This window comes from Colletotrichum scovillei, assembly GCF_011075155.1.
Source record: "Colletotrichum scovillei strain TJNH1 chromosome Unknown Contig00009, whole genome shotgun sequence".
Classification (NCBI taxonomy): domain Eukaryota; kingdom Fungi; phylum Ascomycota; class Sordariomycetes; order Glomerellales; family Glomerellaceae; genus Colletotrichum; species Colletotrichum scovillei.
This window is the reverse complement of record NW_023336267.1, coordinates 6,052,611-6,075,306: the sequence shown is the minus strand read 5'-3', so window position 1 is coordinate 6,075,306 and position 22,696 is coordinate 6,052,611. Positions and strand designations below refer to the sequence as shown.

General features: G+C 52.4%; 6 protein-coding genes and 1 further gene across 6 annotated transcripts; 4 read left to right on the top strand and 3 right to left on the bottom strand.

Annotated features, from left to right (window-relative positions):
• Nucleotides 1-2,450: 2,450 nt before the first annotated feature.
• Nucleotides 2,451-4,477, top strand: HER10_EVM0008986 (peptidoglycan binding domain-containing protein; the record flags this gene model as incomplete). The annotated part of the gene is made up of 7 exons (XM_035478491.1): nucleotides 2,451-2,533; nucleotides 2,591-2,750; nucleotides 2,808-3,122; nucleotides 3,175-3,285; nucleotides 3,383-3,587; nucleotides 3,645-4,041; nucleotides 4,075-4,477. The coding sequence occupies 7 exons, from the start codon at nucleotides 2,451-2,453 to the stop codon at nucleotides 4,475-4,477; spliced, it is 1,674 nt and encodes a 557-aa protein (XP_035329792.1).
• A 998-nt stretch (nucleotides 4,478-5,475) lies between these two features.
• On the top strand, nucleotides 5,476-7,335 carry HER10_EVM0005422.
• Nucleotides 7,336-7,913: 578 nt separating this feature from the next.
• Nucleotides 7,914-8,476, top strand: HER10_EVM0003157 (uncharacterized protein). Its single transcript, XM_035472842.1, has one exon. It carries the CDS (start codon nucleotides 8,041-8,043, stop codon nucleotides 8,344-8,346), a length of 306 nt encoding a protein of 101 aa, XP_035329055.1. The 5' UTR covers nucleotides 7,914-8,040; the 3' UTR covers nucleotides 8,347-8,476.
• A 332-nt stretch (nucleotides 8,477-8,808) lies between these two features.
• Nucleotides 8,809-10,773, bottom strand: HER10_EVM0013376 (arylsulfatase; the record flags this gene model as incomplete). The annotated part of the gene is made up of 6 exons (XM_035482737.1): nucleotides 8,809-9,365; nucleotides 9,425-9,521; nucleotides 9,583-9,899; nucleotides 9,957-10,309; nucleotides 10,372-10,513; nucleotides 10,563-10,773. 6 exons carry the CDS (start codon nucleotides 10,771-10,773, stop codon nucleotides 8,809-8,811), a joined length of 1,677 nt encoding a protein of 558 aa, XP_035330321.1.
• Nucleotides 10,774-11,787: 1,014 nt separating this feature from the next.
• On the top strand, nucleotides 11,788-13,617 carry HER10_EVM0000442 (vegetative cell wall protein gp1; the record flags this gene model as incomplete). Its single annotated transcript, XM_035470225.1, has 5 exons — nucleotides 11,788-12,025; nucleotides 12,086-12,336; nucleotides 12,399-12,533; nucleotides 12,611-12,987; nucleotides 13,065-13,617. The coding sequence occupies 5 exons, from the start codon at nucleotides 11,788-11,790 to the stop codon at nucleotides 13,615-13,617; spliced, it is 1,554 nt and encodes a 517-aa protein (XP_035328763.1).
• A 321-nt stretch (nucleotides 13,618-13,938) lies between these two features.
• HER10_EVM0009727 (uncharacterized protein) lies at nucleotides 13,939-14,702 on the bottom strand (the record flags this gene model as incomplete). The annotated part of the gene is made up of 3 exons (XM_035479204.1): nucleotides 13,939-14,136; nucleotides 14,236-14,321; nucleotides 14,396-14,702. 3 exons carry the CDS (start codon nucleotides 14,700-14,702, stop codon nucleotides 13,939-13,941), a joined length of 591 nt encoding a protein of 196 aa, XP_035329894.1.
• A 6,015-nt stretch (nucleotides 14,703-20,717) lies between these two features.
• Nucleotides 20,718-22,480, bottom strand: HER10_EVM0004707 (uncharacterized protein; the record flags this gene model as incomplete). Its single annotated transcript, XM_035474341.1, has 2 exons — nucleotides 20,718-21,499; nucleotides 21,628-22,480. The coding sequence occupies 2 exons, from the start codon at nucleotides 22,478-22,480 to the stop codon at nucleotides 21,006-21,008; spliced, it is 1,347 nt and encodes a 448-aa protein (XP_035329247.1). The 3' UTR covers nucleotides 20,718-21,005.
• Nucleotides 22,481-22,696: the final 216 nt, after the last annotated feature.

The window sequence follows — 22,696 nt, the reverse complement described above, 5'->3', positions numbered from 1 at the left end:
CTGGATGTTGGAGCATTGCGACAAGTCTGAGGCAATCTATCGACGCATGCAGAACGGAGAGCAGCCTCCTGCGGAAGACATCCCAGTTGTGTACAATCAGCTACGAAAGGCTATGTCTAACTTGAAAGACGGCAAATTCCTCGATATGCAGGCGTCGGAAGAGCTATCTAGAATCTCCATCGCCAGTGAAATCTTTGATCACATGTGTAAGGTTACCGAACTCCTTCGATGATCTCAACTGTCACTAACGAACTTCTGTCTATTGTAGCCGGTGCTCGCGAGGTTTTTGGTAAGTTTCTGGAATTCCACTCAAGCTATTTTTACCTGCTGACCTGACTAATCAGGCCTTGTTCTTGCCTACGCGGTGTACTATCTTGCTCAGAATCCAGCTCAGCAAGAGATGTTGAAGCACGCGGTTGCCGGACTCGGGATGCACGTAAACCAAGTCAGTCACAGTGACGCTAATAGTCTGCCTTCGCCTCAAACGATTGAGTCCATCGCATATCTGCAGGCTGTCATCAAGGAGTCTCTGCGCATGAGACCCAACAGCACCCCGCTACCACGCATCACACCTCACGATAAATCTGTTAGCATCTCGGGAGTCGACGGTATTCCAGCGGGTACTCGGGTCAACTGTTTCCAATGGTTTTTGCACCGGAACCCTGAAATGTGGACACAGCCGAACGCCTGGGTTCCTGAACGCTGGCTGGACCCGAATGGCGCAGAAAGGACCGATATGCCTCCTCTCTGGGCTTTCGTCACCGGTCCGAGAGCTTGTATCGGAACACAACTGACGTACTATCGTAAGTGATCTCTCCCTGTGGTAAACATATATGCATCTTCGCTCTGGGCCATCGATGCTTCTATTAAAGTGAATGGTTCATATCATTTTCCAAGCAAGATGCTAACTCGATCTTAGTGTTCGGATACATTTTGGCTGGTTTGTTCTCCAACTTCAGTGTCCAAATTGCCCGCCCTGAGACCTACGGTCGCCACACGCCTGGATCTCTGGAAGACGAACTCTTTGTCTTGATGACACCGATTGCTCCATAAAGTAAGGGACAAGCCGTAGTTTGATGCGCTTCCCTCCACCAATGGCAAGTACCTTGGAATGGTTCGCCCATGTGGTTGGCTACCTATCGCATGTTTCTATGACGCAATTTGGGTTCGAAATAGTTGAGAATGGCTAGTTGTATAAGATTTGTCGTATTTAAAAAGACTAAAGATGATTGAGCGCCGTAGGCATGGTTAGAATGAGTTTCTATATGCTAGACAGGAAGAAAGCTTTGGTATGCCAATTTGTTGAAGTCTTTTCTAATTGAAATGTACTCTGCGTGTTCTGTGTCGAATTCTCGAGGGGCTCAATGCTTGATTACAAGTTTAAAGACATAATACAGCGTTGCTACGGAACGCGCAAATGTTTCTGCGCTGTTCACATCAGGAGTGCCAAGAACTAGGGTTTTATCGGTGATCTTCTCTTAGACTAAAACAGGTAGAATATCATCACGTAGAACTCTCTATGCATTAGAGTAGCTGATTCTAGTCGGACTGGCATCATCAAACTTTGAGTACAGGGAGGCCTTGCTGTGATCATTCAACATTTCTCATTGTGCCTACATTTACAAAATGCATGGGTGGCCAAGCTGGGTGAGTTTTGCTACTGGCCGTGTGAGCACCTGCCGTACTAAATGGCAGGTTGGTACCAGAACGAACTGCCGTTTGTCTAGAACATCGGTCGATGCATGTCAGAAGTGGCTAAAACAACGGCTCTTCCTTGTTGGTCTGCCTTTGAATGATCTGCCTAGAGAGTTATGAGCCATCGAATTATGCGAAAACCTTGGAAGATGATTTGCGTGCCGAATAGTCGACTTTGGTCTTGCAGCCTAGTTCATTCACACATCATGGAAGCCCGTTCGAGGTTACAGACCACCAGATGAGCGACTATCTCTGGGGCGTCTGAAGAACACCCAGCGACCATAATCATCAGTGGCGATTACCTTTTGAGAAAGGACGGCCTTTCCTTGTGCAGCAATGTCTGTGACAAAATGGAGAAGCTACCTTATGTACCTCGACGACAGATGAACATTGGTTACACCTTTATGTATACCTCTCTCAGCTCGCTCATTTTGTACCGAACAGTACCTCAAACGATGTTCAACGAAGCACGATTGATATATTTCTACCTCAAGAACGATTCGGTAACATCGCCGGGATTATTAGAGCTCCGGTCAGTTACTCCAAAGTTTCAGCTGCGGCTGTATGCAGTGAGACAGCCACCAACTCACACTAAGACCCGATACGAAGGCCAAGCTGAACCCCCTTGCCTACCACCTTGAGGCTGGGAGCCGTGCACAAACCCCGCGCTATTAGAACACCTCGGATCTCCATTTATCTCGAAAAGACAACCAACGCTCATCTTCTGATATCAAGGCCCGCCTGGACCTAGAAACATGGCTACTACTCTTCGTGGTGCTCACAAGCGCTTGATTGTGTGTTGCGATGGAACATGGATGGACTCGTTGGGCAGGAAGGGGTAAACTGACCTTGGTCCCCCTTGACAGCTTCATCGTCAGCTAACCCGCACGCAAAGCGCTGAGCCGCAATCTAACGTGACAAGGATATTTCGGGTCCTTCGGCGAACCTGTCAAGATGGCACCCACCAAATCATAATGTATCATCCTGGCGTTGGCAGCTCAGACAGCGCAGTCGACAAATTCACAGGTGGACTATTTGGGGTTGGACTTGACCAGGTAAAGCCCATTGCGACTTGTTGTTCTCCTTTGATGTGGAGCTAATGCTTTATGAAGGCCATTCGCGAGGTCTACAATTTCATATGTACTAATTACGTCGATGGAGACGACATCATCCTCATAGGCTTCTCCCGCGGCGCCTTCACGGCGCGCTCTGTTGCCGACATGATTGCGACGGTCGGCTTGCTAACTCCTACGGGCTTGGACCATTTCTACGCCATCTTTGAAGACTATGAGAACATGGAGGACTCTGATCGTGATCCGAGTGTCTTCTTGGACCCAGAAGTACTTCCCTATAATGGCGAGAAAGGAGCAGCCCGGGCTAAATGGGAGATCGATCGGAAATCACAGTATGAGAGGTGGCTTTCGAAGGTACATCCTGCTGAAGTGCCTCTCCTCAAGATGTGATGCTGATTGGATTCAGAATGACCTCACAAGGCACACGTACGAAGATGTAAATGGCGTGCACGAGATCAATATCAAGGCGGTTGGCGTATGGGATACCGTCGGCGCTTTGGGCATTCCCCCAGCCCCGGTCGTTGGCCTTCAGGGGACATCAAATCAATAAGTTTTTTTTTTGCTGTGGCCATTCCAAGATTGAATGCGGCTAACATGAAAGTTTTACGTGGAAGTTCAGCAATACTCAGGTATCCGACCGCGTAGAAAACGCCTTCCATGCTCTGTCTCTAGACGAACCCCGGTTTGCATTCCGCCCTGCACTCTGGGAAAAGCTTGAGGGCAATAAGACCAATCTCCGGCAGGTTTGGTTTCCAGGTAACCATGCCGGTGTAGGCGGGGGATGGCATGAGCAACAAATTGCCAGCATCACTCTAGCTTGTACGTAGCCCATGCCATGGTGTGTGCTTTTCGACAGAAACTGACAGAGAAAACAAGGGATGTGTGATCAACTATCAAGCGTTGGTGTGGAGTTCAACCCAGGTCGTATGTCAGACATTTTCACTGAGGGACTTCGGTTCTCAGCTGGACATCCATTCTCCTATGTGCCCAGATCCTGGTCATCATGGCTCCGGCCGAAGCAACAACTGCCGTGGGCGGATCCCAAGATATGTCCGGTAAAGGCATCAAGCATTCATCGGGATGAGGCTGAATGTGATGGAAAAGATCGTCATCCCGCCGGTGGTGCAGAAGAGCTCTGGAAAACCGCTCGTCCGTGGGGACTAGGCCAAATCCGATATCCGACGAGCCGCCTCCAGACCTGGTCAGGAACCACAATCCGTCACCCTGGAACCTTTATGCGTACGGACCCGGAAACGAACCAAGACACGGACTAGCCTTTACTCAACACCAACGAGAGAATTCACAGTAGCGTGCGGGTCCGACTGGCTTGCCAAGGCCTTGCTATGGACGACGATGGGATCTGGGACTGCAAAGCTCTGGCCACAGCCGATGACGGGAGTGGACTGTGGAAGCTGGAACGCGGCTCCGGGCTTAACGCCTCTGAGGCAGATAGTGTCAAAGACGGCAAGACCAGGGAGTTGGATCTTGACGCAGAGGGAGATGTCTTGAAGCCTTATCCGGTCCAGAAGGCAGACGGCCAATGGAGATGGGTGTTGGCCGGCAAACAGCCCAACGCCTTCCCGCTGGCTGGTGTGCTTCCCGAGGAGCCTTTGACGGGTTACTGGGAACGGAAGTTGCTTGCTTTGACTGCGGGAAATCCCGACGTGTGGAGATGGGCGGAGGAGAATCCCCCCTTTGGCTTGATCTAGGTCTTTTCTGTCTCAGTCAGTGGCATTTGGGGAGAGTGGGCGGACAGCCTCAAGATCACGGCGAATGCGACGAATACAGTTGAAATGTCTTACACTTGATTGTACCGCTGTAAAGGCCAGCAAATCAGACAACCTCCCCTTGCAAGTGATCGCCATGGGAGCACGAGTGATCGCCATACCGGCATTGTGTAACCTGCGTGCATGCGTGCCTCCCACCTGCTTGGCTCCTGGGTCCTCCACCATGTCGATCCCATCCTATTGTGTAGGAGTTTCTAGAATGAATACCTATCTATACTGCTCAGTCTTTGCTCGAAATCCGCTCATCGTACACATAGACTTCGACCAGCGTTATTGGTACCGCCACCATCGCGATATACTGACAGTTGTACGATCCCCGGTAAGATATGCCGCATTCTCGAGCATGGCTGCATGCGATCAAAACTGCGCGATTCCGTCATCTCTTGCGCCTTTGGGGCAGGTTATTGCGGCTAGCTAACGGGAACTACCGATGGACTTGCGAAAGGGAGCTTACCTACGCCGTGTCTCTGATCGGGCTGAGACATCGGCGGACTTAGGCTTGTCCTACTTGACCAGTAACGGCCTTGTACAACCTGGCGAGACCTTCTCCCGTCTCAAGCCATTTCTCCGGATGTTCTGTGATCCATCCAGTTGGAAAGATGTCTCTCTAATGGCTCAAAGGTGTGTTGTCTCTCGGCTCGAGTCTGGCAACAGAGTAGACGATTTTTCAGTCTTTGGGGATGTTGACAATAGCAAAATGATTCCAGCTATGACTGCATTCGTCAATCAATCACTATCATGTTGTCTGAATTGGGAATATCGGGGGATTCAGCAGGACTGAGAAGCCTGGAATATCGAGTATAAAGTAACTCAATATTTCCGTCACAGTCTTGTCTTTTCTTCTTCGCTCGCCACAGCAACTCCAACATCTTCACATCTTCAGCAAAGGTTCCTTGAATCAACAGTTCAAACATCTCAAGATGGCTTCCATTCGCACTCTTACCACCTTTGCCCTGGCTTTTGGTGCCGCCGCCAACCCTGCGCCTGCTCCTCGGCCCGAAGCTGAAGCTGGCATCGCCGACTCCATTGGCCCTGCCGCGGTCAAGCTCGAACCAGTTTCTTTCTCCTTGACTCTTCCCAATGTCGAGCTCCCGACCCCGCCTACTGTCAACGCTCCTCGCGGCGTTCCCGACATCGATCTTCCGGCTCTTCCCACTACTCTTCTCTCTCTTCCGAGTCTCAATCTCCCCCGCGGTCTCACGGCTCCGACCCTCGCACCTCCTGCACTACCAGCCCTGCCGACTTTGTCTGTTGATGTTGACATTCCAGCTTCAACCCTCTCGTTGGCCGTCGAAGTTCCGGACCTGAACATCCCCCGCGGCCTTACGGCTCCGACTCTTGCACCCCCGGCCCTGCCAGTTCTGCCTACTCTTTCTGTTGACGTGGTCGTTCCGGCTTCTACTGTCTCGTTGGCCGTTGAGGTCCCGGATCTGAATATCCCTCGGGACCTCCCAATCCTGTCTTCTCTTCTCTCGCTATCGGTCAACGTTGAAGCCACCGGCCTCCCTATCCTCCCCGCCGTCAACATTCCCCGAGAGATCCCGGCGATTCCCTCCATCAGCATTGAGCTCCCTGTTCTGCCCTCGACTTCCATCGGACTCCCAGTCCGCAGGCACGCTCGGGATATCTCAATCGCTAACCCTCCCCTCCCTACCCTGCCAGCTGTCAAAGTCGCTCCTTACACGGTTGCTCTTCCCGGTATCGCTGTCCCCAATGCCCCCGGCGTTGTCGTTGAGCGCGACATTCCCGCCATCACCAGTCTCCCGGTCGAGGTAACTCTGCCCCCCGTTGCGCTCCCCAGTCTCCCCAAGCTGAACCTCGAGCGCGACCTTTCGACCACCATCGATCTCTCGGTCCTCAGCACTCTGCTTGCTGTTTTGCCTACCGCCGCCCCGAAGTTGAACCTCGAGCGAGACCTGCCTGCTGTTGATGCCTCGATCCTCAGCTCGCTGCTCGCCGCTCTGCCCACTCCGAAGTTGAACTTGGAGCGCGACCTGCCTACCGTTGACGCCACCATCCTGAGCAGCATTCTTGCCACTCTCCCCACCGCCATCCCAAAGTTGAACCTCGAGCGCGACTTGCATGCTATCGACGCCTCAATCATCAGCTCTTTGGTCGCTGCTCTGCCCACCCCTTCCGTGAAGCTGAACCTCGAACGCAGCTTGCCCACCATTGACCTTTCGGTTCTGAGCTCTCTGGTTGCCATTCTGCCTACCGCCATTCCCAAGCTTCCGGAGCGCGACTTGCCCATTGATGCTTCTGCGGTTATCAGCAGCATCCTCGCCACCCTACCCAGCCCTCTCGCCAAGCTCAACTTGGAGCGCGATTTGCCTATCGATGCTTCCGCGGTCATCAGCTCCCTGTTTGCTGCTCTGCCGACTCCTCCCGCGAAGCTGCTCGAACGCGAAATCGCAGTCCCGCTTCCCACTGTCGCACCTGTCACCTTCTCCCTCACTGCTCCCGTCGTTCTGCCTGCTCCTGTTATTCCTGCAATTCCTCGCGACATTGTCCCGAGCTCCGTCGATCTCCCCGCCGTCCCTACTCTGCCCGCCATTCCTCCCGTCAACGTCAAGGGCGAGCCCATCAACGCTAAGGTTCTGCCTCTTCGCGCCCTCCCGGTCCTTCCTATCAACCCTACCACCTTGATCTCATTGATCCCCGCCCCGACCGGAATTCTCAGCTGCTCTACCGTCCAATGCATTCCCGACTACGTCTGCAAGGAGATTAACGGCGCACCCATCTGCGTGCCCGTCTCTCCCCCTACAGTCCCTACTGTCTAACTTCCCTGCTGTCGATCCCGTCCCTTTCGAGACGGGACGCCCGATCTAGCAAGCCGGCACTCGCAACTACACTAGCTCTCAGTGACGAACTAGTAATATCTTAATACCATGGGGATGAAAGGAGGCTTGGATAGCTCTCCCCATAGATTGGAACATGGAGGATCGCAGTAATGAAGACGTATAATGGGGAAGGGGGAAACGTCAAACTTAGCTGCCCCTGAGGCATGAATCTATTAATTACTCAATAGCTAATCTAATCCATCTCTTTTCTTAACTGCCAAGACGCGATCATCATCCTCGTCCGAACATGCCGGGTGCTGCTTACTCCTATCCCTTCAGCCTATAATAGGGTCTGTTCTCGGACCTTATACACTAGCACGCTTTGTCCGTGAGCTGGTCAACACCCGTGCCGTTGTTTAAAGTTAGCCCATTCCTTTCATATAACTGGAGACAACCAGTTGTGGCCGGCATTTAATCACTCTCAAACAATGAACTATAATTGTTCCCTGAATCGCGCCAAACTTACTGCCCGCCGGCAATGGGGGGTGAATCCTTCACTTTTGGACCATAAAGGTTGACGTTGCCACCTGATTTTGAACAGGTCCAGGTGTTCCTCAAAGCCATTCACTCATTTATCTTCAGTCCAAATACGCTCGATTCCAACTCGGCCAGTCATTCTTTTACCAACAAACCCCAACTATCAACATGATGTTCCTTCGCTCGCTTATCGTCGGCGTCTTCGCCATTGCCGCCTCCGCCGCCCCGGCCCCGACCCCGCAAGGAGAACCCGCGCAAGATCGCTGCGCCGGCGTCGCTTGCCCCGAAAACTCCTACTGCAAAATCTTCGATTTCAAGTTGGAGCACCCTGTCGGTTGCCAATCCAACGGTACCGTACCAGCCGATGCAGAGACTTGCGGCTCAGTCATTTGCCCGACAGGAACAACATGCTGCAACTCTCCTTGTGGCGTGTGCGCGAAGCCCGGGGAAACATGCTTGCAATGGGTCTGCTGAGTAGTGGAAATCTCGGACGGGATGGGGAATTTCGGGAAGCAATACCAGGTCATTGTCAGGAGTTCAGGCGTCCCTTTGAGCATCTTCAACCCTCAACCACAGAACAATTGAAAATGATACACGTACCGGAGAATACAGCATTTTCCATCTCACAAACTTACAAGAAACTCACACCACGCTTGTGCTCCTCACCCCTGGCGGAAATTGCCGTGCACTGATGACTCGCGTGAATTACTCCGAATATTAATCGCCATAGGGCACAGTCATCTGGTACCACAATGTCAAGAATTGACAGGTAACTCCTGGGACATGTGTTTAAGATTTAAGAAACTGCTACTTCGCAAAGTTACGATCTTGATCTGGATTTCTGTTTCCCATTGGGTCGAAGCGAACTTGATGATGCGGCGCGGTGAAGATGATGTAAGGTACTGTGCAAAGACACCATCCGATCTTCAGACCCTGCTAAGCCTTGGTGATAGCAAACTCTGGTGTCTGGGTCATCCCGGTCTCTGCATAGTACCGTTCCCAGTGATCGACAAGCCTCCGCATCACCTGCGGCTCCTTGTCTGATACATCGTTCATCTCCGCGGGGTCCTTCTCCACGTCATATAGCTCCCAGTCATCCTTTCCCCTCGGTTTATTCAGCCAAACTGCCTTCCACTTACCCTCACGAATCGCCCTGAGCCCGAAAAGCTCCCAACCGTGGACGTGGATGTCTTCTCCGTGAACCGTCGAGTCCGGCGCCGCATAGTCGGGAGAAGTGAGGTGGTCCACCCAAGATTTGCCTCGGGGTACAACGACTTGTCGACCTCGAAACGTCGTACCAGGGTGCTGCACCTGAGCCATCTCCAAGATCGTGGGGAGGATATCCATAACGGTGGTGAAACGATGCGTGATAGCGTCGGGCTTGGCTTGAAATGGTGGAAAGCGGATTAAACACGGGCAACGGATGCCACCCTCCGTGATCCAACACTTTGAGCCCCGGGATGGCGCCGTAGCCGCACACGCCCATCGCGGACCTGATCCAAGTCAGTGCCAAATTGCATCACCAGAAGACTAGGTAGATGGGGTTACTAACCATACCAGGCGAAAGACGTCTTGTCGCCAATGTTGTCCAAGCTATTGTCATAATACTTTTGCACTATCCCAGCAAATGTTGTTTCTCCTCCCATCATCTACGGAAGAGCAAAAGTTAACATCGGACCGAAGCGGTATTGAAGACGCGGCTAAACATACAGGTATGGCCTCGAGGGCAGCACCCTCGGCGCCATTATCCGACATGAACAAAACAAAGGTGTTGTCGAGCTCTCCTGTAGCCTCAAGGTGATCAATGACTCGCCCAATGTTCTCGTCAATGAGATCCACCATGGCAGCGAAGACTTCCATCTTCCGTGCAGACTCTTTACGCTCCAATTCCGTCATATCGTTCCAGTCTTTACCTAGAACACCAACTGGCGGCGCATGTTCAATGTCCTTGGCCACAAGACCGAGATCGACCAGACGTTGCAGTCTTCGCTGTGTCAATGCATCAGGGCCATCGTCGTACTTCCCAGCTGAAAGCACCGTTAGCGACCTCTCATATCCCGATCCTGCTCATCATCCATTCATACCGTATTTTTCGACCACCTCTCGTGGGGCCTGGAGGGGCCAGTGAGGCGCAGTGAAGGGTAGGTAAGCGAAGAACGGTTGTTCCTTTTCCTTCTCGTCTCTCGCCTTAAGAAAGTTGATCATACGATCGGTGAAGTAGCGCGTGGAGTAAAAGTCATCAGGAAGGTCCGTTCTATGATTGATAAACTTATCGCCATCCATCCAATGACCTTCCGTGTCGAGACAAGGGATCTTGAACTCATCATCGTCTAGCTGGGGCTCATAAGCATGATGATTTCCGGAGCCCGGTAGGAACGTAAAGTTCTTCGTGAAGCCTCGATTGCAAGGCGCAAGCTCCTTGGTCAGTCCAAGGTGCCTGTGAGACCCTCGAGGTCAGTCGCCCATGCCGTCGTCTAAAGTAGCATGCGATGAGCTTACCATTTTCCGGACATGATGGTATGATAACCAGCATCTTGCAGGATCTCGGATAAAGCAGCTACTCTCCAGTTTAAATAGCCTTCGTAACCGGGCTTGTCTTTGAAATAATCTCCAAAGTGCCTCATGTGTTCAGCCATTTGGCCTTGAGAGTTCGTCAACCTTCGCCCTGTGATGGACGGAGGAACACTCACCAAGCCCAGCAATATGATTATCAGTTCCAGAGAATAGCATGGATCTTGTTGGCGAGCATGCCGACGCAGTATGGAAGTTGGTCATGCGAATTCCATCTTTAGCGAGCTTGTCGAGAGTTGGAGTATGGATCTCACCTCCGTATGGACTGACATCAGAGAAGCCGAGGTCGTCGGCGACGATGATCAGGAAGCTTGGTCGTTGAGGTGTCATGATGAGTGATTGCTGATGAAAGAGCTCGGTGGGCGATTTGGTGCTCAAATCCGACCGTGGCCTTTTTTTTCAAGTGACCGAGGTGATCCGGAAAATCGACTGGGTTAGTGACCACTCCTGTAAATGGCGAGATTACTCTCAGAATTGACGCAATTCATTTTATTCACTCATCATAGAAGATGAATCCTCTTCTGAGAGGGGTCAGAACTAATATAGATTGGGGCATGCTTGACGACTCTCAAAGGTGTGCAAATGTGGTCACTATCTCCCCGTTCTTACCCGTTGAAGGGGATAACAGCTTGTTAATGAATACCCCGCTGTTGAGATCCGCCGAGATCCGGCGATAACATAGCGACAGCAAAAACTCGTCAATCTCCTACGCAGCCTTTCATCAGAAGCGACTGCTCGTTGCTGGGGTCAAAATTTGACGCCACTTCTTGTGAGCCGTAGACAGCCGTGGACTCCTGAGGTGGTCGGGGAAGCACGGCAGCACGTAGAGGTGAAGTAGTGTCTTTAAAGTGAACAGTAATATCATATGACTACGATGTGTTGCTGACTTTAAATAATTCGTCAACATGCAGATACTAACAGCAGCGATTTTTCTGGGTTGGTGAAAATAGTTGTTGACGGGGATAGACGGGGAGACTTTTCTGGGGAACCATCCAACAACAACGAAGCTATCCAGAATCCGGAATAAGCGTCGTATTCCCCCCGCTCTAGTGACTACTTTGGCCCACTTGATTGACAAGGGCTGTCACATTTGAGTAGAAATTTACCCCAAGGAGATGGCTGAACTTCTCCGGGAGTCAAACCTGGGAAATATCGATACCCGGCAAATCGTCAACATTAGTCGTGATGGCGCAATTGAGAGCCTGTGACCTGTGACTGTACTTAGATGAATGATATAAAGCCCTCGTGTTTGTCTCTCACAATAGCAGATAGCCATGGAGAAGTGGCGTGCCTTGACTTCTCACCTAGACTGACGGCCAATATTTCGGCAACAAATCAGCCATCATGTTCGCCCACCTTGCGTTGCGGCAGTCTTTCAACAGATCTTTGACTTTAACGATCCTGCTCATTGCTGTCTCTCAATTCAACTTTGGGTTTGACCAACAAGGCTTCAATTCGACCCAAGCAATGGACGCTTTCGAACGGCAATTCGGCTGGTATAATGCCAAGACGAAAGCCTACTACCTCGAAAGTTGGTGGCTGTCTCTTTTTGCCGGCCTACCGTACATTGGGTTTGGCATCGGTACGTTACGCGGGAGATTGGCTTAGCATAAAATATTGACAGGTTCGTTTCTACATGTAGGTATCTTGATCGGGAGCATAGTCAGTAAACGCTACGGCCGGCGCATGTGCATGTTCTCAATGAGCATCTGGTCTTGCGTGGCTACAACAATAATCATGACTTCCAGAAGCCGGGATCAGATTCTTGCTGCCAGGATATTGGCCTATATCTATATCGGCATGGAGCTTGCCGTCGTACCCATCTATCAGTCGGAAATAACTCCGCAACGAGCTCGTGGTTTTGTTGTCGGCACGTACCAACTGAGTCTTGCAGTAAGCTGGAATGACCCTTCCTAAGGTAGACTACCAAGATTTATGCTGAAAAATCTTTTCAGACAGGCGGCTTGGTCGTTAATGCCGTGGCCCGAGGTACCGGGAGCTTGAACTCGGCTGCGGCATACTTGATTCCGTACGGGCTCTTCTACATCGTACCCGTGATAGTCATCGCGGGAATCTGGTTCGTCCCAGAGGTACGTAATTAGTAGTATCTACCTTATGTCATCTGATGACGAGTGGGCCAGGATACTGACTCTACTTACTCCTGAAGTCTCCCCGTTGGCTTGCAATGCAAGGTCGCAATGACGAAGCACTGATAGCTCTCACTCGTCTCCGTGAAGGCAGCTTCACTGAAGAGCAAATAGGGACCGAGATGTCTCAGATACGCGCAGGTATAGATCACGAAGTTGAGAAAGGTTCTTTCATGGACATGTTCAGGGGCAAGCAAGTGACAAAGCGAACCATGTCAGTCATTGGTGTCAACTTCTTCCTGCAGGCTACTGGCTCTATCTTTGCCTCTGTGTACGGCGCCATTTTTGTGAAGCAGTTGGGGTTCATCAACCCTTTCACCGTCACCATGATCACCTCCAGCATTAACATCGTCATGTGTGTTTGCTCAATGATCCTATTGGACAAGTTGGGACGGAGGTAAAGCCCCTAGCTTGTATAATGTGCCTTGAATCAAATCTACTTGCACCGATTGGCTGACTTATCATCGGCATTAGAAACGTCATCTTCTTCGGCGGGTCGATTCAGACGGCCGGTCTTTTCGCCATGGGCGCTCTCGGACTCACATCCAATCCGAGCGTCTCCGTCAAGTCAGCCATTGTCGCCATGATGATTGTGATGACTACGGGATTCACTCTAGGATGGGCACCAACATCCCATGTTCTCTCTGCCGAAATTCCGAGCATGCGTCTCCGCGACGTTACGTATCGGACGGCCAGCGTCGTCAACATTGCAATGCAGTTCACCGTCGCTTTTACGCTACCGTATCTGCTCAACGCCCCGTACGCAAATCTGGGGTCCAAAGTTGGTCTGATCTTCGGTACAATAAGCTTTCTCTCTCTTGTGTTCGTCTACCTTTGCGTGCCGGAGTGTAAGGGCCGGACGCTTGAAGAGGTGGACATGCTCTTTGAGCTGAAGATCCCGATGCGGAAGTTTCAGAGCACAGTTCTCGCGATGGATGCTCGTAACCAAGGTATTAGTAAAAGAGATGAGGAGACAATCTCCGAGGTAGCTGTTACGTTGGGAACTAAAGTAAGCAGTCGAGGATGAATGTGGTCATTGTCAGCGAGGCAAAAGAGAATCAGTCATAAAGTGTCAAAGTAGAGTTGGAACGCAGTGTTCTGAGTGCGGCATCTATCGTCAATTGCATAAACCTGTAAGCAGTACATAGATATCTCATTCGCGATACAGCCAAACCCAAAAAAGGACCAAAGGAGTGACGCAAACCATGATATTCCCCCGTGCACAACCGTTACTTCATCAGACATAACAAACTACCATGCATATTATCCTCCTCTTTCCAAACTCCTGTAGTGACATAGCCGTACCATAGACTTCAACAATCATACCAAGTCGGTGGTACCCAGCCATTTAGAGCATGAAAGCACCAAGAGCAAAGGCACCAGCGACGATGGCACCGACGGCGCCGAGCATGCCGTTGCTACCGGGAGTGTGGAGGCCAGGGGCAGCATTGCCGGTCTGGCGGCCACCGCCAACGATGGTGGAGGTGGCGATGGAGGGAAGGCCACCGTTGCCGGAGGTCAGGAAGGTGGTGGTGATGGTGGAGCGCTCGCTGGAGCGAGTACGGCTGGAGGAGGACTCGGTAGTCTGGGCACCGCCGAAGGTGGTGGTAAGCTGACTGCTGGCAGTCAGGCGGGTGGCGAGGACGATGACGGTGTTGGCGATGGAGGTGGATGAGGAAGCGTAGCCGCTGGCGCTGGGCAGCTGGCAGACGTTCATGATGCTCTGGATACCTGTTTGCGAAGCACCAGGTTAGCTCACTATGATGCGAAAGAGGCTTTGATCTGGATGTCTAGAAGTAACATACCCTCAAGGCTGCGCTGCTGGTCGGAAGGAACCTTCTCGATCATGCAGGCATTGCACTGGCCAGCCAAGTTCTTCAGGTCGAAGGAGTTGTTGGTGCAGACACACTGGGAGTCAAGCTCATCCTGGAGCTGATCGCTGTTGTTGTTGCCCTGGCCGGGGACAAAGTTGACAGTGCAGATGTTACCAAGGTCACGGACAGGGCGGCAGATGGCAGAGCAGTCCTGGGGGATGTCGTTGTTGTTGATGCGAAGATCAGCGTGGACAACCGCCGCGGTGGCGAGGGAAAGAGCGACGGCCTTGGCGTGCATTTTGATTGTTGTTGGGGGGTTTGGTTAGAAAAGGTTGAGAAGATGCTGAAGAGCGAATGAAGCCGAGGCTGTGAAAGGTGTAAGAGTCGAAAGGGGTTGCGAGAGACTAGCTGTCGAAAGGCGAAGTGAAGCTGTGTGAGAGTGATCTGATGAGAAGAAGAAGGGAGGTTACCAGACGGGTTCGTGATAGGATATTTATGTTCTGAGTGTCAACTGTTCATGGACTGCGTGAACTTGAACCCTCTTGTTTCGCCCGGAGATCCGCTTCGGCAAGAAACCAAGATGAGGGCGCCTGGGCGTCGAAACAGTCACCTCTGCTGTGCCATGACAAAGGACAAGAGAGTGGCACTGATGGGGAAGGGCAACCGTCAACCACGAGGTGGGCTGTGGTGGGCAATGCCAAGCTGCATCTCAGAGCCCCGAGCAGTCCAAGCCTCAGACCAGACCGAGACTGAGTGACGCTATCGGTATTCTGTACTGACTGAGAAGGTTGGGTACATTGTCAAGCAGCCAGAGCCCAGAGGTACTCGTTGACTCTGAGCAGAACACGGCTCAGAGTAGGATGACGTGGTCCAAGAGCCATGCATCTTTGGACAACCGTCTGTCGAAGCATAACATCGTGAAACGCCTTTTTGCCTGTCACCCGTGGGAGTCTCTGCCGCCGTTCCTCCCCACGTGAACGGCGTGGACTAGTTCCTCCGGTCAAACCTTAGTTTGTTAGTGTGCCCCAGTACTCTATCGGTGTAGACTGTACGAAAAGACCTAGCTAACATGACGGATCCCTTCTCTCAGCGTAGCGGATGCGGGAGGACATGATGCAGGGAGAGATTGATGCAAGGCACGGGTCTTTGCAAAGAGCACTTGGTGAATGCGGCGTCCGTTCGATCCCCCTGACAGTCTATCCGTGAAGGTGCTCGCCAGAAGATGCGGCGAGAACCGATAGTTCGGTCCCTATGGTATTCTCCAGGCTCAAGCTCCCATGTTTGAATCCTTCCCAAAAGCAGGGTCGAAAGGACGAGGGGTTGGGAAGGATTTCTCTTGGCAGCGGGAAGAAGCATGCTCAGCTCGGAGTGATCTTGGCCACGACCAGTGCCACCTTCTGCACCTACCATGGAACGAGCATGTCCTTACCACTGAGTACCGAGAAAAATGTTCATACACAGCCGCAAGTGAGAGACATCAGACATCATTTGCAGTCCAGCTGACAGATCAAGGTGTCCCAGATGCGAGGGATAAGATACATTCTCCCTCGGTGTTACACTGCCAAGTACAGAGATGACAGTTGCCGCAACCATGTCTGCTCTCCCCTGCTGAGGAATAGCATGGCCAGCAAAATTCCAGACCAGCCTGGACATTCGCACGGCGCTCTCAGTCCTCCTACATTGTCCCGACGATCTTCCCATCGTCGAGCTGTCGCGTTTCACGTCTGGCCGTAGCACCGGGCCGTGCCCTGGGCTAACATACAAACTTGACCTAGCTCGTCCAGGTCGGCCCTGCACTTCCCCAAGTTATCCGTTGAAAAAGCGGGAGTCTCCTCGGTTCTACTTGGTGCCTGGGGGCGGTGCCATACCGAAGTGCCGGCTAACCGATTCAAGTTGGGTTATTGTCTGGCTCTGGGGCAGCCGTTGAGAAGCTGGGCAAAGAGAGTAGGTAGGCCCACACACATATGAATAGAGTGGACTAACCTAGCTCGGTAAGTATGGAGATCCGCGGGGAGGCTAGAGAAACAAAGCCTGTCCGTGCATCTGCTTCGAAGTGATTTTTCCCTGCCCTCGACCATGAGTCTGAGTCGCGAAAGCTGGAGATGAAGAGAACCTCATCTCCGAGTGCCTGGGCTGGATCAAAGAGCTTCGAATTCAGCAGATGGAAAAACTTCCATCTTGAAATTTTGCCATGCTGAAGGTGATCATCCGGTTCAAGTCACAAATGTCTAGCTCGGCCTGTTGCCGCCAGACAACACACTGCGTAGGCGCGGCTGATTCCTGAATCTAGTCGGAGTACCAGGGCAACTCAAGGTTTCCATGGATCGTCGTCTGGGCAATTCTTAACTTCTAGTTCCCGTTGAAATACGACACTAACAAACGCCCCTCAGTCAAATCCGTTCCATTCGGATTCTAGCCCCAATGAAGCGCTCTACGAGACGGGCGCATTACTATTCAAAATGCGGGATTGGACTGCCTCGTTCAGAAAATCGCTGAGCAGGAAACCTATGTGGAAAGTAGAAAGTAGAGACTCAGCATACGGAAAGATCTCGGCATAACTCACTCGGCCTGCTGTCGTTCGTCGCCCACATGAGCAGAGTTGCACTTGCTCGGCAAAGGGATTTATGCCGTGAACCCCAACCGGAGCTCAGGCCAAGCAAAGGCTCTAGACACGACCCATCGAGATGGCAAGTTCGTCCAAGGTCCCACATCTCACGGATCCACGGGCCATCCCACTGCCCCAAGCTCTCAGCCATCTCAAGTCTCCAAGTTTGTGAGAGACAGAGACCATACCCAGGTGACCGGTTCTTTACAATCAACGTCGCATATGGATCACCAGAGCCGTTGCTTTTCGTGGCGGAGTCTCGACCTGCATCGTGGCGCGTGATCTGCATATCTTGGGACGTGGAAAAGCCCCAAACAGGAGTCGCGAGTAAGAGTCGAGCTTGATCCAAACAGTTTCCTGCACGCTGTACCCCAGGTTTGAGGATAGAGGGGGCGACATGGATGCTTTAAGCCGAGAAATATCTGAAATATCCGAATTCTCGGCGGAGGCAGCCCTTGATGACTGGCTGCTCACTCGACATTTTCGCCTTCGGACTGGGCAACTTCCACGCTCGGTGCCACTCTATACATCAAATGCATTTCATGAATCACACACAAGTGTAGGGACGAAGATAAAAATCCCCAAGAAAATTCCGAGCTAGCCAACCCAGTTCGTCTCGCTGCAGGGAGTCCTCATCTCAGTCCCAAGTCCTGCAGTGAACAGAGTTGCTAGGGACTAGCGGCCCGTGCCCTTCGTCTCACGGTGCAGTCTTGGACGATCCTCCAGAAAGCGAGGCGACGAGGACGAGGACTGTGGCTCGGTCTGCACTGATATTACACGGCGGCGAAACATGTCAAGGCCGTCTGTGCGGGGACAAAGAACCAGCAGGATACGGCAGCCCATCACATGTCCAAGTCCGTCGGGTAAGTCGAGATTAGTCAAGGCGAGTGGTTCTTTGCTTCGAGCATCCTTGGCGGCTCAGAATTACCTAGTACCGTGGTGAGGTCCGATCAAGCGACAGTCGCACGTTGCCATTGGTCCCGTCCACGAAATTGATATTGCCGCCTGACCCCAGAAGAGATGCGAAAGGCTTGGCAAACAAATACATCATCAGGCGAAAAACTTGAGTTGGACTGTATGAGATGATGGGTGCATGCTCGTCACAAAAGGTAAGGCAGTCTCGATGGTTGCAGATTGAGAAGTAATAGGATGTATTTCGTTTGAAGTTGGGCACGATAGGGCAATGTGGCTAGTTTAGGTAGACATATCAACCTCACTATCCGTCAATCCGACGACTTAGGATGGTGAGGGTAGATTTCCTTCAGCAAAGCCTCCATGCGAGCCTTTCCAGCCAGCTCTGCTTCTTCAGGCGACGGCGACGGTAACGGACTGCTGAAAAGCGGGGCCCGGATCTGGCGGTCCGAAGGAGTTGGAGTGTCAACGTATCGGTTGATGGAATATGCCGAGTCCGACGATACGGGAATTGCGGGTCGTGCAACCTGTGGGGCCGGTGTCGGTGCCGGTGTCGGTGTCGGTGCCGGTGCCGGAGCTGGGAACGGGACCGTGGGCGGGGCTGTCGGTGATGCAGCGGGGGCTCTGTGTGGCAGGAATGCCGGAAGGTTAGTAGGGGGTGGACTCTAGGATGGCGGTACAAGCAAAAGTGACAGTACTCTGCTCCATAGAATAGTCTTGATTAGCACGCACCTGTGACCGCCATTGTAAACAGCACCAGTGGAAGACATGATTGCAGCGGAAAGAGAAATACAGGCGAAAGTTATGGGTCTAAGCAGGCCGGAGGCGAACAGCCGTGTGACTCGGATGCACCTGGGTGGACAGGTGGGGCCGAACCTTGACCGGTGTTGTTCGGGCGCGGTACTTTTGTGGGCTTTCAGCAACTGGTAGTACCTTAAAGGCATCAAGCTCATCAGTGTCACTGGAACTTGGAAGCAGACAAGGTCAAAGGCTGATGCAAGGAGCTGGGGATGATGGCTGCAGTAAAGGCACGATGGGCACAGACTGAGGGAATCGTTCAGATCGATCCATCCGGGCAACAGGGACATGCCGAGTATTTAAAAGCGTCGAACCGAATCATTGGCGCGGGAGGGAACAAATCCAGTAGGAAAGATTCAAGAGAACATCCAGCAAACCGTTTCGCGGAGGCAGCCTTACGCTAGACATGAAAACGCCCCCAGCGAACCACACCATCAAGCAGCATCTATGTGAGATCCCGCAACGTGGGTGCCAGAATGCCGGGAAAACGCCATCTGGACAGTGACGTGATGGCGCGTTCCCAGCTTTCCACCCTGGCACCCCTAAGCTTTTGACAACGGTCAATAATATTTCCAAAGCCAATGGTTCGCGGACGATATTCGCCACACGAGAAGGCAATAGTAGCTCCGATAATGTTAGGCAGATCATAGGGTAGGTTTACGCGCGGATGCAAGCTCGCGTGGGTCACTCACTGGCTTCGCATCGCAAAACCCTGGAAAATGCGATGGTGATGCGCCCACCGCAGATGCACTCAGGGTCTCGAGCTCCAGAGGGCCTAGACCTTTCGCACACCATGTCAAGAACCCGCTTCGCTGGGGGATGGATAATCTGACAATGCCATGAGCCGTCGTATCGCAGTACCCCGACATACCACTTTGTCCTTGTAGCCAATCTTCATTCGTTGAGAGAACGAGGAAACAAAGAGTCGAGTCCAGAATCTGCAGCCAAGATGCGCGCAGCCGCAGCCATAGGTGACGTCAATCAACAGGATTACTCGAGCTACGGGGCGCCGGAGAGGCATCCGATGGGAACCAGGGGAGGGGTTCTGTTGCTCAAGAAAGCGGTCTAGCGTTTTCGCATTCCTGTGCTCGCTGTGTCCACAGCCACCACCCCGGCCAGCGTCAGCGTACACCAGGCTGTAGGTAGGTTCCGGACCACAGCAAACACTCTCCGCAGTCCGAATTCCCTTCTCCAAAGATCTAGATGAGCTGGGTGTCAATGACGTGGGCGGTTCGATGATTCTCGGACTGTGCTGCTGTCGCTTCGAGCTGCGTAGTTATTCGACTTGCTCTGCCCCCATTGCCTGGGTCCATGGGGCCCAAAGATGATCGCTGACGTAGCGCAAAGAGCGAATAGTCGCGATATCGGTGCTTTGGCCATGAAGAAGGTTGCCTGGAGGAACATCCGGAAGACATCGGCATTCACATTTCCCTGGTCGAAAACCCGGAAAGTCGAAAAATGCCCTCTCGAGGCGCCTTTTCTGCCATTTCCAACCCACCCACCATTCCCCTCACGGACGGTTGGACCCTGACTCGTCGCGCGTTAGGGCCCAGGGGTCCAGAGACCACAGGCCAGTTCCGAAAGTGCAGAGATCGGCGCCCACGCCGTAAACCCCACCAAGGGCAGTCAAGGGAGCTCGGAGATCGTCAACAACACATGTCCCAATCCGAGTTGGCTCCCCTCGCGATGAGCATCTGACTTGACGCCCCTCGTACGATATCTTCTTCGAAATGGCTTGAACCGGATGCGCTCCGGCGAGGCAACAGAAAGGCGGACAGAGGATCTCCTATTTTCAAGGTCAGCTCAAGTCCAGGGAGAAGAACAGGCATGACATCACCGTCGTATCCGGGTTGGCCATCACGCTATCTGTTTGCCCCGACGAACTGCCCAGAGATGGAGTGACCGCAGCACCCATGAGGCTACCATAAAGGGCCTCATAAAGACCTCATCATAGTGCCGCGGTCTCTAGTATGGTCCGCATTAGAGCATCTGTTTTCCCATTAATGAATTCATTCACGCCAAAAGTTTCTGTCGTGTGCTATCATTAATATTAAGAGGTCTTCCTAGGATTGCTTGCACCCTCCGTGTTAAGCCTTTCGTCGCCGCCAGCATCAACAACTTAGACACGACTGACCTCCCTACTTTGTAACCGCCCGGATTGCGCGATTTGTTCCCTGCCATCGCCGGGGCTGTGGAATTGGTAAAGACTCAATGCTTCTAGAATCTCGTCCGTGAATTTCTTCAATTCACATCTCGCCAACCCGGCGGTAAGCTGTATCCAGTCCATCACAATCCAGATGCTTGACTGAAGCTGAAGTTACATCCATCTTCTCTGCCAAAGACGTAATTGAATCCCTTGGTAGGAACAGGAAGTGGCGGCGATGATGGTGGTGCCAAAGGGGCCTTTTGTTCTTGAGCCGGTGGCACATCTTGCTTGTAGCACTGTGCTTGGGGCTTCTTTGTTGAGGTTTTCTTGACAGTAGGCGCAGCTCTCTTCACTCTCGGTTGTGTATCGGGTTCTCTCTCATTCCATTTGCATGCCAAAACCTTGAATCGGACCTTTTCGGGGTGTGCATGCCTGCTGTTCTTGCTTTGAGTGGCGTAGAGGATGAACCTCTTCTGTAACCAGGATATGGTGTCGACTACTCTAGACTTGACATCCCAGTGATCCTCGTCGGGTTCGTGAAAAACTCTGCCTTGGCATTTGAAACCAGGTGGCACAGCCTTCGCCGCCGGGTTCGCCCTCCGGGGTTCGATCTCTCTCTTTGTGTTGCTGGTTACTTTCAATGTCTTGATCATCTCAGTCACCCGGTTCGGCGATAAACGGACGTTCTCAGTATCTTCCTTTGTGCCTAACCAGATATCAAGTTAGCATGGCTCTTACTCTCAGCCAATGGAACAGCCCTACGCTTCTTAGACGGCTCAAGGGAAGAGTCCTGGGGTCTGATATCGAACGATGGGGCGGCGGCTTGGTCCGAAGTAGTGATCTGGGCCGGACTGAATTCTAGAGAGTCAATACTTTTGTCCTTCTCAACTATTAAATAGTCAATGAAGTAGAATGTTTCTAGGTTGGGCAGATACTTGGCGAGGAATTCGTAGAGGTGGACAGGGTAGACTTTGGTGGCGAGGCCGGAGTAGCGGGTGCCGCAATGACCGCACCGAAAGCCGCTAACACTGGTTTCCCATGCGTGACAGTAGGGGATGGCGACGTGGCGGATATTGGCAAGTTCATTGCATTTAATGGACTGCGACATGCGACACCAGCTTCGAAAGTCGTCTGCGGACAGGTACTCGAGGCACACGATGTCAAAAGAGCCGCCAAGCGAGACGACGCGGTCGCCCTTCAGCTTTAAGCCACCAGGTGCGCTCGTCAGGCGTCGAACGACCTTGGCTGACTCGAAGCAAGTAGCGGAAAGCTTTTCGAGGACTCGATTGGCAGATATATAGTTGGAGATGTTGGCTTGGGGTGTCGGGTATCGGGGCTCTAGTATGGCAGGCCAAACCCTCGTAGGTACACTCTCTCGAGCAAAGTCGAGAAGGACATCATCTTCGTCCTTGGTATCCTGGTCACCGAGTGACCCTGTCGGCATTGGAGAGGGGTAATGTGTGATGCGAGCTGCAGTCCTGAGGCGTAGGAAGTGCATGCCAGGTTCGAAAATGGCATCCTCCCAGATCTGCTCTCGGATTTCGGGCGGCAGACGCGAGAAGCAAGTGAAGGAGCGAGCGGACGCCGGAATATCAAACTTGACTGGTGATGCCATTGTGAAATTATTCTGCTTCTGCTCTCTTGATTGTCGGTATCCAAAGCGAGCGGATTGAGAGACTGATGGGAAACTAGCGATGGTGGATGGTTCCGTGAGATGAGATAGTGAGGATGCTGCTGTGTCTGATGGAGATATTAGTGGAAGAATGTTGTCTGCTGGAGAGAGGAGGTTAGATGGACGGCACGCCCTCTTGGCAGGCGGTAGCGGGATGGG